This window comes from Acanthisitta chloris, unplaced genomic scaffold, assembly GCF_000695815.1.
Source record: "Acanthisitta chloris isolate BGI_N310 unplaced genomic scaffold, ASM69581v1 scaffold21929, whole genome shotgun sequence".
Taxonomy (NCBI): domain Eukaryota; kingdom Metazoa; phylum Chordata; class Aves; order Passeriformes; family Acanthisittidae; genus Acanthisitta; species Acanthisitta chloris.
The window spans coordinates 52,732-66,979 of record NW_008692287.1 but is presented as its reverse complement, the minus strand read 5'-3'; the positions used below and the strand labels follow the sequence as shown (position 1 = coordinate 66,979).

The 14,248-nt window shown below is 38.8% G+C and overlaps 1 protein-coding gene across 1 annotated transcript in view; it reads left to right on the top strand.

Annotated features, from left to right (window-relative positions):
• CDKL5 (cyclin-dependent kinase-like 5) overlaps window positions 1-10,510 on the top strand; it is a 65,847-nt gene extending 55,337 nt beyond the window's left edge. Inside the window, 3 exon segments of the mRNA XM_009082607.1 lie at window positions 3,565-3,667; window positions 8,478-8,597; window positions 9,852-10,510. Of these exon segments, the coding sequence (XP_009080855.1) occupies window positions 3,565-3,667; window positions 8,478-8,597; window positions 9,852-10,235 (607 nt within the window). The 3' untranslated portion in view covers window positions 10,236-10,510.
• Window positions 10,511-14,248: the final 3,738 nt, after the last annotated feature.

Here is a 14,248-nt window from a genome sequence, read left to right as displayed (position 1 = left end):
AAAAACCTTACTCATGTAATGACGTTTGGTTCCGTAAAAGGAGTAGTACACTGGCAGCTAGAGGGTTTCCAAGCCAGAAAGAATAGGTTGCTGAAGAATAACCAAAACAAGCCTGAGGAATTGCCTCCCAAAAAGAGCTGTCTGCAATACAAGTCTCTCTATGGCAGCACAAATGCAATATGCTTCCTATTTATTCTTTTTAGTTAATATGAAAGTACATCAGCTTGCTTGCCACCTGCATGTTCACTGCTACAGCTCATTGTGCCTGCATGCAGCTGGATGCCTCCCCTAGCAGGGGCAGTATTTGTGAGTGATGATCACAGGGCTTCTGTTTATACCTATGCCTCTTCCAAGTGTCTCAGACCACAATAACCAGTGTGTTCTACCTTCACAGGGCTTCTGTTTATACCTATGCCTTTTCCAAGTGTCTCAGACCACAGTAACCAGTGTGTTCTACCTGACATGTCCTCAGCATGCAAAAGGTACCCAAAGATAAAATAGCAAAGCACAGCATATTTTGCCTTTGGTTTCTGCTTGAGAATGAGCTCTCTGAGTGGGAGAAAGGTCTTACTTGCTAGTTAAAGAGACAGCACATAGCAGATTCTAGTGTAACTGTTTGCTTTCAAGAAGCTTTATGCAAAATGCCAAGATACTTGCAGTATACTGTAAGTTTGGTGTTGGGTGACTCTACCATACGGATTTTTTTCTGATAATCTTTATTTTTCCCTGTATTGTCCATTATCTGAAAATCATCTTTTGGGATGCCTAAAATATCCCAGGGTTTCATCATCGATCAAAATGTTCTGCTCTATTTTTACTCAGTACAAAATCCTGGTGTTGGAGCTTCCTGCTATAATGCTATATATGTTCACTCTCTTCACATAATGAGCATGTGTTTTGAAGCAGTTGCTTTTCAAGGTCACTGCTTTTTCAGACAACTGTACTGCAATATGAGTCATAGGAGTTAATGACATAAACCAGTCAGTATAAAACCACTGGCTTTTGGGTAAGCAGCAATTGAAAATGAGCAGAGTTCTCAGTCCCTTATTTTACTATTCTCTCTGGTCACTGTAGCCATCAAGAGGAAATGATGGTGCAGAATTTCCCTTCTCTGCTCAGATGCTGTAGAAAGCAGTTTTCTCATCCAGGTTCACTGAGCCAAAGAAAAGAATCACACTTGAGTGAATCTCTATTTAAATGTATGGCAAAAATTGTTCCAAGCTTCACTCTGAAGATTGACTTCACCTTTTAAAATACAGCATCTCCATTTTGGAATACACTTTAGAACAGAAAAGCCATAGCAAGACTTTGAAAATATTTAAAGGACAATGTAGAGTAACCTCCTGGGAACTTCCTTATGATCTGACACTGGTTCCTCAGCAGACAACATAGCTGTTTGATTGGTAATTTGCACTGGGGCTATGGTTTGGGATATGTTTGTAGATGTGCATGCACAGTAGCTCCTTTGGGGAAAGGCTTAGCCCTGTTCACATGACTTCCTGAGTACAAGCAGGATACTCAGGGTACATGCTTTCCGCCAACTTTTCTAACAACTCAAGTAAAAATCATTTAGTAAATAATTCAGTAGGTGTTTTGTCTGTGTTAACTCACTCCCAGAAGTTCACTGAATCTGTAAGGCTCTCAGGAGCCTTTACTCTTTGGCTTTCTTCTTGGTGCTTTAAGTGATTGACACAAGAGTGCCTTGCAGCTGTTACACAGTCATACCAAATATAAGGATGTGACAATCCAGTATATTAAAAATGTCTTACAAATATAATAATGATGTTAAACTAGATATTTTTCCCGTAGTGTTGCAATGTTCACGTTAAATCTATGTACCTGAATGTGTTTTCTGGATCCAGATGTAAGTTCAAAAAAATCTAAATGAGGAAAACTTCCACCATACTCTCTGCCTAGGAATCTTTCCACTAAGGCCATTCTCTTAACAGTTGCACTTTGTTATGGCATTTAAACACTGCATGCATTTATATTTAGAACCAGGTAACATTTCAAGCTTGAGGTGGTTTTGTGTAGAAATTGAGAAACTGATAAACCACCTACCAGAGTGAAGATAATTTTATCGACAAGGAGGATGACTCCAGTGATTTTTATCCCAATTATGTGTTTCACATTTGCTTGGAAAAAAAATCAGCTTGGCATGTAGTAGCAGCTGAATCACCAGCTGATAGCATAGCATTTAAAGCCAGAATTAGCAGCCAGTGACAACTATAGTAGACAGCTAAGTGTTGCTACATTACAGTTACTCCAAGAAAAGCTGCTCTTGTTTGTCATCTAGAGCCCTTAAAGCTCTGGCTTTCCATCAAGACAATGGAAGAATTTCTTTTCTTGTTTTCATGCAACTTAAGAATGAAAAAGGACTTTTAACTCATCAAGTATGATTTTTTGTATGTTAGTTGCTGTCAAGTGTCAGCCATTCTCTGGGATCCAGGCCCAGAGGCACACATGACTAATGTAGAAGAGTATGAGGTTCTGCTTTGAAATGTCAACGATGGGAAATCCACTGCACTAAGGAGTTTGTTCTGGCAGTTAATGATGTAAAATCATCAAAATCATGGCTTCATCATCTACCTACTTGTTCTTGTTATATCTTTGCCCTTTAGTTTAAAGGTCTTTCTAGTATTCTGTAATTTCTTCCTGGATGAGTACTTGTGCATCACAGTCAAGGAAACTGTTTGGGCTGGTTTGGCTGTATTTTTTAACACATTAAAGAGATGGAAATCTCTGACACTTCCCTGCAGTATTTTCAAGCTATTTTAAAGGTCACTAGAACTGCATTCAGTTATGTCTCACCAATGTCCCACATTTTACCTCATATCAGTACTTTACATACATGGTTTACTCTGTGTACTAAAAGCAACATGTGCTTTATCAGCTGTAGTTACTCCAGACATGTAAGTTAAAGGGTGGAAATTCAGTCTTCAGGCAAGTCACCTGTTCCATTTTCGGGTCACGTCCTGTTGCCAGCACTGTCTCACCCAAGCATTACAAACTAACTGAAGTTTTAAGTTGAAGTGGACGACAGTAGATCCCCAGCCTCCCAGATGATAAATTTGGAATCAGGTCAGCAAAGGTCAGGAAGTTCAATTGAAAGTGGCTCTCTCTGATGAACTTTGCAACTCCTGGTTCTCCAGCAAGCAGTGGATAAACTGGACCTGTGCTTTTATACCTCATCACCATTTGTATGTTCTCTCAGATATGATTTTCATTTTTCTAAAAGACCTTGTGTGTGATATTTTGGATTGAATATTAAATTCTGTCTTAAAAAAAAAAAGACATGCATGCTTTCCTTTTCCCTAAGTAACTCTTCACTGGTTTGAACTAATCATTTTACCCTAACACTGTGTACCTCCTACCCCGTTTGATAAGACTATTTGTCTGGTATTTGTATAGTAACCCTGGAACCAATGAATGCTAAAACATTGATAATCCTTTTGTTTTAATCAATAATTTGCATTCTTTGGCATCAGATCACATTATTACACAGAATTTTCAAAGTGAGTACCAAAATAAAATCTCTCTTACAATACCTTATTTCATATTTAGGAAAAGTCCTGAAAATCTTAACAGTCACTCAGAACAGCTCAAGGAGAAAGAAAAGCAAGGTTTTTTCAGGGCAATAAAAAAGAAAAAGAAGAAAACTCAAAATGTAAGTATACAGCATTTTCATAAAAAAAAGTTTATTGGTTTTGAATTATACAATTTTAATGTGCTAGATTAGTACAGTACCTTGGAATTATTTATGACCATGTGTGTATCTATTTGTTCTTCTATTTTCTCACGTCACTTTATGAAAGTCAAATTCTTTTCCTGCTCAGGGTTGAGTTTTTTTGCCTTTTCAAATATTTATTCAGTTACTAGTCCTGTGCATCTTTGTTTTCATTCAGACCCTTTGAGAGCCAGTTTTGATGCAAGTTTTAAGCTGATGTTGCAGCAAATTCTTTTGCAGTATATGGAGATGCCATTCCAAGAATTGTAAACGCATTCTTGTGTGCCCTCAGAACTTTAATAATTTCAGTTATGGGGGAAATCAGACTGTTAGAAATGAGAATTCTTTCCAGTCTTTTTCATACGAATGTCTTGGTAGCAGCCTCTGTCTTCTTGCTGCATCCCATGATTGGAATACGGATGATGTGTGTTAACTATTCTTAATATTTTATGTGTTGTTGAAGGAGTGGATTGTGACTTTTGTTACTCAGTATAAGTCTTTGGTGTCTCTTATACATTTTTACATTTGCATATGGTTTTTGGGAGGGAGAAAGGACTTTCTTTTATCAGAGGGTGGTGGTATATTAACATTTCACAAAGTTTTATAATTCAAATCTCCCTAAGAACTGAAGTAACCGAAACATGATCTCTTTCTCAAATGGCAGTTCTGGAAACAGTAAAACATTTAAAATTTTATTTGCATATAGTTGTAATGTTTCTGAAAGTGTAAATGCAGTTATAGTTTTGAAGATTCTCAAAATGGAGTATTTACTCACTCCCTCCTGGCAGAAGGGAGTAACTGAAGGAAAATATCTACTGCCAAGGGATGAAGTGGTGTGACACTGAGTATTGCTGGAGGGCTGACCTGTTGCAAATGGGAGAGAGGGGTGATTATCAAGTTTTGGGTTTGTTTTGTGGGTTTTTTTTTGAGGGGGGAGGATGTTGGATATTTTTTCAAGTTTCTTTGAACCCTGTGAAACATGGACATACGTATATTAACTGGCACTCAAAAATGCACCTTGCCTTCCTGCTGGGCAGGATTTAGAGCAGTGGCATCTGCCTCTTCTTCTGAACTTGTTCATCCTCATACATGTATGCAGTGCAAATGTAATCATTTGTATTACACAACTGAACAAAATGTCTAGGTTATAGCTCTGGGATTATTTGATATCAAAATGTCAGTGAAAGGACAGCACACCTAAGGTCACTGGTACCACTGATGCGTTTAAAAAAAATATTACAAAACGGTGGCAGGGAACACTCTAATAGCTGAGCTGATAGGTGGTGTATCAGCTGCTTCCAAAGGAGGTGTTGAAGGTGTGTGAAGGAAAGCTAGACCAGATTGTGCTGCATCTGACACTTCACAAAACACCGAAATCAAAAGTATCTTGGTTGATAGCTACCAAAACCATCACTGATTACAGGATAGGACAGATTTATACATGATCCTTCCTCCTGTTTCTTCTTACTCTTTAGAAGAGAGGAATGGGGAGAGAGAGAGGTTTTGCATAAGGTAAAACTGTTTGCTACTTAGAGCTAATATCTCACAGGAAGATTAATAAACAGTGAAATAAGATAGTGATACAAATCTTGAATCTTCAGCTGGAAACTTGCTGAGATCAACTTGATCCAACTAGAGACTGAAAAACTTCTTTCATTTCGACTTGCAGCTGATTAACAGAACAGTCAGTATCTAGGGACAGACTGTACCACCAACATGTGCACAAGTGTCTGGTTCAGACAGTGTTCTTTGTTCTTCTTAATCTATTAGTTGAAAACATCTACCTAACAAATGTTGAGATGTTCTTTAGGATCTTTCAGCGCAAACAGAAATTACCACCTTCAGTTCAGCACCAAGTTTGACTTCAGTAGTAAAAGCTGTTAACAGCACTGTAATATTAGCTCTTCAACTACATGAATAATGTTTTCTATGCATTCATATTCAGTGTCTCAGAGAGAGCTTGTTACTACCCAGGGGTTTTTTTCTGAGGCTTATAATTCATATAGAGTCCTAAAAGTATGAAATTCCAGTTATTTACTCTAACACAGACTTTGTGCAGCAAATAAGAAGCTAGACCTGAGGACTGTCAGAGCTCTGAGAAGCACATCATAGCTAGCTACAATTTATTTCCTATATCCTTTGGCAAGTCTCATTTTGCTGGTGATTGTCATTGGAGTCATAAAAGATACCTGAAATTGGATTGAAGGCATCTTCTTAATAATGTCATTCTCAAAATATGTAATAGCCCAGAATTGATCTCAGTTCCTGATGCTTCCTGCTGCAGAGTTGCTCCCATGAATCATTCTCCACAGAACTCTCCAAGTGCAGTACCTCATGGGATAATAATTGTTACTGCCTGTTACAGGAATTCTTTGCAATATTGTTTTTGCAAAGCTGTTCTTGTCCTTTCTCCTTTTCATCTTGTTCGAAGTCTTTTAGTAACATATAGCAAAAGGTTTTGAGGATTGCTAGAGTCACAGTTTTTTCTGTCATCTGCCACCAAACAATCTGATATCCATGAGGGTTGTGCACATTGTCAGTAGGCTTCAGAGGAAGCCTGTCTTCACAGGAGCCTGAGTTTTGCAGATTTTGGCACATATTTCAAGCTGAAGAAATGATCTGCTTTGGGAAAAACAGTTGCAGGTGAGAATTTCTTTGAGCGATGCTTTGATTCCTTTCAATTTGCTGAATTTGAAAAAGGAAATTCTTCTGACCATAAAACTCCTAAACATAAGCTCTGCTAATTATTGGCCTTCGTTAACTTGGATGAATCTGGAAGCTGAGGAAGCTGTTTGAAACCACTTGTTTTTGGAGTGCACCTGTCATTCTATTTAGTCCTATAATAATTTTGTTGCATTATAAGGTTTCTTCTGATGGGCAGGTTAATGCAAGGCACAGCATACATGTCCTATGCTTGTTCCCACCTGAGCAGGGGAGAAATAGTCTCATTCATACTTCTAATACCTTATAGTTCTGTTTGCTGTTTGTGCAGCCATTGGTGTGCTCTTTGGTTTTGCTACAGAAATTAAAATAAAAGAGCCGGTGTCCTTGCACTTATACATGAAGTTGTTAAAGGCATATTTATGTTAGGAATGCAGTGATTCATGTTGGAACCCTAGGTCTTTTTGCAAGTTAAATATAGAATATTTTTTTTTCTAGAGTAAATATCAGCTGCTCATGTCATACTGCTTTAGGTCATTGTCATAAGTAAAAATGATTGCCAGAGCTACAGGATTTGATCCAAAGCTCAGTAAAGTCAACAAGACCTCCCAGCTATTTCCAAAAGGCTTTGAAACACACTCTGCATTCCTAATGAACGTATAAGAATAGGTGTACTGATCTTTTTGTACATGCTTTCTGTGCATAGAGTTCCTTGCATTTGTTCCATGGGCTTTTTTTGTTCCATCATTATTGTATTTTCACGAAGCAAATTACAGGGTTGATAATATGTATTGTTGGAATCATAAAAAAGAAAAGAAATAGAATTAATATAGTAAGGACAGATCTCTTGAGTTGAAATACTATGCATTTAGTTTTTGTATCTTATATTGCAGACAGACTCAACCAACGGGGAGAATCCAAGCATCAAGAAATCCCTCTTTCCTCTTTTTAATTCAAAGAATAATTTAAAGCATAGTTCTTCTTTGAAAAAGCTTCCTGTAGTCACTCTACCCATGGTATTAACTTTTAAGTACAGTAGCACTGTAAAATGCTCCAGTAAACTTGTTTTACTGACTACAGCAGCATGTGGTTTATTTTCATGGTATCACTTTCTCTTCATGCCAGTTAAGTATCTTGGGCCAGTTCAATAAATTTAAGTAAAATTGGCAGTTCTGGTGGAATAGACTGTGCCTAAAAATATTTTTTTTTAGTATTTGATATGCTGAAAACGTAACATACACAGTTCCAGACAGAATGAGCCCTCAGAGTAAGCTAAAGAAGGAAAATAGTTGTGAAATTGTATATGTTTAAAATGAAACCCTCTCATTCTGTGTCAATCATGAAAAAATTAACCTGGTTTGGATTAGAGCTGTATCATAAATACATTTTTATACAAACTGCTCATTTATATATAAATTTAATTTATCATATATTAACAGTGGATTATCTGAAAACTAAATTTTAGCTCATGTGTCTGTTGTATTTTTGTTTGTCCTGATTGTTCGTGACAGCTTGCATTAAAAATCTGTTACACTTCGTACTTTTTTTGCTTAGAATTCTTGAAATTAGATAAAAATCTACAAGTTTTAATTTATCCTTCTGCCATAAAGTTTGAGCTGTTTCTTAATTTTAGTTTGGGATATTTGTGGAGGATAAAAAACATGGGGAAAGAAATAGCTCTTGGTTTTAGAATGGCAAAAACAGTCAAGACATCAGTTGAGAGAGATTTTGATCTGCCTCACTCAGGAACAAATTTATAGAACTGATCCATGGTCTTAACTGCAGTATGGAATGCTTTTTAAATGAAGATGAGGCTCAACAATATTTTAATTTTTTTTTTATTTTTTGAGGCCTTGTTTAACTGCTCTCTCTTACAGCAAATAAGACTAACAGCATGGGAATGCTTTAAGGGCTAAGGGTAGAGCAAACCTGCATGATATCCACAGCCACTTGCTCTTACTATGGGAAGAATTGAAAGGTCATTGTAATTCTGCTGCAGTAATGGGCTTGTGTTCTGTAACTAACTGTGGGAAATTATTTACAGCTAGTCTTAAGAATATATTAGGACACCAGTGTTTTTTTGTTGCAGATGCCTAACACTGATGGTCAGGATCTCTTGGCATTACAGAAAGCCATTCATTCTTCTAATCACCAGAGCAGCAGGCAGAAGGATTGGCATCCTGAGAAGATGACAGAAATGCAGCCTCAAGTAAGTGGCATTATCAATTTCCTGTATTTTAATATCACTGAGGTTTCTTGACAGCTTTTTCTCTGGTGAATAGAAAAATTGCCTTTGACATTATTTCCCAGCCTTCTCATTCCCTGCTCATTGAACATAAAAAATCATGTGCCTGCAGTCCTGTATAATTCTTTGAAAATCAGGACGTGAATGACAAGGAAAAGAGAGACTAAATGTCCCTGTGTCAGTCTCCGAGCCCTTTGAAATATTGGTTATGGTTTTGTATTGGAGACAAGCAATATTGCAGTGCACATCTCTGGTAGCAACGCGGTGCTGTAGAAAATCCCTCAGGTTAGCTGTGCAAGGAGTGGTGAATCCCCCCGGGCACACTGCTGCTTGGTGCAGTTTGGTGCTTGATGTGGTCACCAGAGCATTGTGACCACGTTACAGTGCAGCTGGCACAGACTGCAGTCTAAGCAGGAGCATAACACTGCACTAACACAACTTTATTTTCTCCAGTTTTAAAGCCAGCTGGGGGGGCATGGCTTGGAGGGACCTTTGGTGCCATGCTCTTTGCTGTCCCATTGAAAACTGGAAAGGGGGGATTGTTGCAGCTGCAGTGTTTGAAGAAACAAGTTGCACTGTGAGCTGTGGAATTTAATGAGGCTGTTTTCATACCACTCTCTGTACTCAGGCTTCCCCAGGCTCTTGCTGCCCATTTTCAGTAACCCCATATCTCCATTTTCCTTCAATCTGCTCACCAGTCAAAGAAGCTGTGAGAAACTAGAGCTGCCAGTAAACAAAATATTTAACTGCTGAGTTCTGCCAGACCTTACTTTGGTGCAGATTATTACTCAAGACTCTCTCTAACCCCTAACTGATGTTCACACAGTTTTTAAGACCTTTGTATTTCTGGTATCTGTGCCTCATAAAATGTGGCTGAGGTTCTAAAGTTAAGAGTAGTGACAGATGGACAGCTAATGCAACTGTCTCTGCCTGCATTTTCAAAGGATACAAGGATATAATAATTGATTGGAACAATTCTTTTCAGATGCAGAAAAGATTCCATCTTTTCAGGTACCTAATAGATTGAATCATGATGAGAAGATATTTTCTTAGGTGTGTAGTCATAGCTTGGAATTAAATGTACCAAATGAATATGAACCCAAAGTGAAAAAGTCTTGTGTAGTTCAAGATGTTCAGCTTAGGATATGACAGTTCTGTGAGAGGAAGTCTGATATGATGGAGAGCAGAAGGTCAAGCGCTTTTCCACATGTCTTTCAGAGCCAGCCATTAAAATCTCTTCGAAAGCTCTTGCACCTCTCTTCAAATCACCCTGTCCCTGCTGAGCCTCGCTTCCAGCCCCTGCCGACTCAGCCAGCCAAAGCTTCTTTTTCTGAAGTGCGAATCCACCCCATGAGTCAAAGCTCCAGCGGCGGCAGCAGCAACGTGCGGCAGGAGGCTCAGCCGAAGAGCAGGCCAACGCTGCAGATCCCCAGCCAGCTGGAGCCCACCTGGCACGTGTCCCCTGTCAACAGGGCTGTGAGTGATGGGCCTCCCTACTCGGATCAGCTGCCTGCCAAGAGTGGACAGAACGGGCACACGTACAACCGAACGAACCGGTCGCGAATGCCAAACCTGAACGATTTAAAAGAGACAGCCTTGTAATTGCACTCCAGATAATAGGCCAGAGGGGTGGAGATCAGCATAGGGGAGTGGTGGTGGTTCTGGTGATGGTAAGACTGCGTTTTCAGCTTTATAAAGGTGTGCAATATGTACATGTGGAGCTATGCTGTTTGGCACCACAGAGAGAGTCAGGGATTATACAGGAAAACAAGTTGAACTATGAATTACCAGTCATCAGAAATGTCACTGGATGCCAGGCAGAATGTGCAGGTCAGGGAGCAAAATGCATTGCCATTTGCTCTCATTTACATTCCAGCTCAGTGCACATCTCTGTCTGAAAGCTGGGAGACTTCTGGTATGTATTGGCATTTAAAGGGTGAAAACATTCATGTCTAGACCTATGCCCTTACTACATTTTTTGCTGCCTAGTTAAAACAGTGGGGTTTATGTGACAAAAGTGTATCCCTGTTAAGGGTTTAAAGTTAAATTGTATGTCTTAAATTTGTTTTTTAAACTTCCATATTTGATAGGATTTGTAATATTTATTTATGATGACCTAATATCGTACTGTTATAATCATATCTTTTATGTTATAATGTAAAGTTATTTTGAGCTGTTTGAAACATTGTGAAGCAGTGCAACAGCTACAGTAGTTTCTATAAAAAAACTAACAGTAACATTTATATATTGCATCAGGAGTATTTTATTCTATATATAAATATATATATAAATGGAAAATAACTGTCTGTTTTTTAAATATACTCATTTAAAAGAAAAGTATTGTTATGACACTATCTGCCATATTTTTTATACATTTGTGATATAAAGTGCAGTATTATACTTCTAATAAAAGGAAGTTGAATGTGGATATAAACGTGACTGTAACAGTATGAATCTTGCTCAGCTATGAGAGCCCAGTATTATAGGCATTATTGGTAACAAACAAAAGACAGCATTCAATTCCAAGCTGTATTATGGGCTATTTTGTTGGAAGTATTGGCTAAATGTAAGAGACTGCAGAACTGTACAGTAATCTAAATGTGGTACGTTCTCCCCTGTGTCCTTAGCTTTCCTAGTAATATTAATGGGATTTCTGCATCTGCATTAAGAGCACAGTGCCCCAGTACCAAATTTTTGTTTCCTCTAAAGAGATAAAGTGCCCCACGACTACAAGTAAAAGCAGGTGCTCTTCCACTTAATAGCAGGGGTGAAAACCAAAGAAACATAGCATGAATTGCAAGTGAAATGCAAAACTTTGACACGCATAGCATGGCACTGCAGATCATGGTATAAGCTTTTGTGCATATGTGTATTTTACATCTTGTTTAGCACTCTATTAACTAATAAGATAAACACTGTATTAAAATTTAAACTACTCTTGCACTTTTTATTATATTTCAGGATGTATTTAAAGATACAAATCTGATATTTGGATATTGAAGGAGAAAGTTGCCATGCAGCTTAATTTCTCCTTAGGTCTTACTAGCCAAATGCTCCCATACCCAGTTCAGTTACCAGTCTCAGCAAAATACTAGATCTTGGGTTCCAGTCTCCTGTACAACATAATTAAAACTGCCTTTACATTGGTGAATGTCAAGTGTAGCAAATACACACCCTGATTCCTCTGTTGCTACCTGTAAACTAAATCAAAGGTGAGCCAGTAGGAGTCAAAAGAGTTATGCCAGTCTAAACTTTGTGCAATAAGAGGAGAGCCAGGCCTGTAGTGTCAGAACAATACAATCTTTCCTTTTTAAACACATTAGTTCAACTCCCTCATTACTCTGCAGCATAGTTTGTTTGCATTTATACTTGCAAATACATTGTCTTTTCTGAAAAGAGATAAACCTGAATGTAAATTTGATGATTTAGCCATAGATGTAGTTAACAGAAGCAGCCAGGCAGTAAGAGCTGAACTTCCTACTTGGATAACAATGCAAACTGGACATGCTGTTCGGTACCTCTTAAATCATACCAAAGTTCTAATAACAGCAAATTCGGCACCACTACTGTAAAAATCTTTGTCAGAAAGGACAGTATGGAAGAATGTTATATCAAGTTTGTCCAGGGCTAAAAGTCAGTCTATTAAATTTGGAAAATTATAAAATAAGAATTCTTTCTTTGTCAAATGCCTGCAAACAATGTGCATGTGATTTCTCTATAGATACATACATGATATCTCTATGTATGTGATATATACTCTAATGATATATCATATATATAGCAGCATATATAAATACAGTAGATGTGAAAGGGATTTTTCTAAGTTCAGTGGGTGTCCAGGAAAGACATTGTGCTATTTACTAGTCATCACAATCAGAGTTTAGCAACATATTTTAACAATCTCTTTTAGATTCACGGGTTGGTCACAGCTGGGTTAGTCCTGTTAGCCCTGCTTTGAGATGGGCTGATGCCACTGAAATACTTCACAAAAGCACTGTCCAAGAGAGAGTGAGTGGGGCTCTAAGCAGTGTGGTTTGAATGCCTCTTAGGGCAGTGAAGCTAGTGAAGGGTCTGAAGCTCAAGTCTTATGAGGAGAAGCTGAGGGAGCTGGGCTTGTTTAGTCTGGAGAAGACAAGGCTCAGTGGGGACCTCACTAGAGATGGGCTGATGCCACTGAAATACTTCACAAAAGCACTGTCCAAGAGAGAGTGAGTGGGGCTCTAAGCAGTGTGGTTTGAATGCCTCTTAGGGCAGTGAAGCTAGTGAAGGGTCTGAAGCTCAAGTCTTATGAGGAGAAGCTGAGGGAGCTGGGCTTGTTTAGTCTGGAGAAGACAAGGCTCAGTGGGGACCTCACTACTCTCTACAGCTGCATGAAAGGAGGTTGTAGTGAGCTGAGGTCCCTCCTGGCCCTGCTTTGAGATGGGCTGATGCCACTGAAATACTTCACAAAAGCACTGTCCAAGAGAGAGTGAGTGGGGCTCTAAGCAGTGTGGTTTGAATGCCTCTTAGGGCAGTGAAGCTAGTGAAGGGTCTGAAGCTCAAGTCTTATGAGGAGAAGCTGAGGGAGCTGGGCTTGTTTAGTCTGGAGAAGACAAGGCTCAGTGGGGACCTCACTACTCTCTACAGCTGCATGAAAGGAGGTTGTAGTGAGCTGAGTGTCAGTCTCTCCTGCCATGTCTTGACGAAAGGAGGAGAGGAAATGGCCTTATGTTGCACCAGGGGAGGTTCAAATTAGATACTAGGAAAAAATTCACTGATAGAGTGGTTAGGCATTGGAATAAATTGCCCAGGGAGGTGGTGGAGTCACTGGCTCAGGGAGTGTTCAAGAGGCAGCTGGATGTGGCACTTGGGGATATGGTTTAGGGGTGATTATGGTGGTGCTAAGTTGGCGGTTGGACTAGAGGATCCTGAAGGTCTCTTCCAACCTTGATGATTCTGTGATTCTGTCTCCCAGGGAGTGTTCAGACTAGACTCTTCTGTGCTTCATGGGTATGTATCCTTTTGCCTCTGCAAGATTTTTAGCTTGCCAGTAAGAGCTTCATGCTGGGGATGATGATATTGGGCTGTATGTGGCTGTTCTGATTTCTAGCAAGGAAAAATGTTTCCAAACGATTTTTTTTCTCAGCACCCATTAAGTTAAATCAGGGTGATCTCTGACTGTACATATATGTGTTTTAAGTAGTTAGCAAAGCTTCAAGGGTGACCCAGGGAATGTTCAAGTATTTGGTGGCCCATATTTACAGAAAGTTGTTTCTACTTCATACTGCGTTTTCTTCTCGAATTCAACAAACTGTAGTAGATTTCAGTTGAATACTAAATTGTGTTGAATGTATGTAGTATTTTCTTCCTTCTCTTGGAAAGGAATTCCAGCAGCTCAGCCAGCTGGTGCTGGGATAAATTGTGTATTTTTGACTTGGTCTAACTTCCCAATATTTAGAATATTGCTAATGTAATTTTGTCAAGGCTTTCAAAGGAGTCTTATTATGGTGACTGAGATTTGCTGGCTTAATAAAGGGGAAGAGAATTACAGAGCAAACTATTTTGTAAGTGTGAGCTTTCCTTTTCACTGGTCTGTGAGTCTTGTGCTACATTCTCTATAGATTTACTTAGTATAA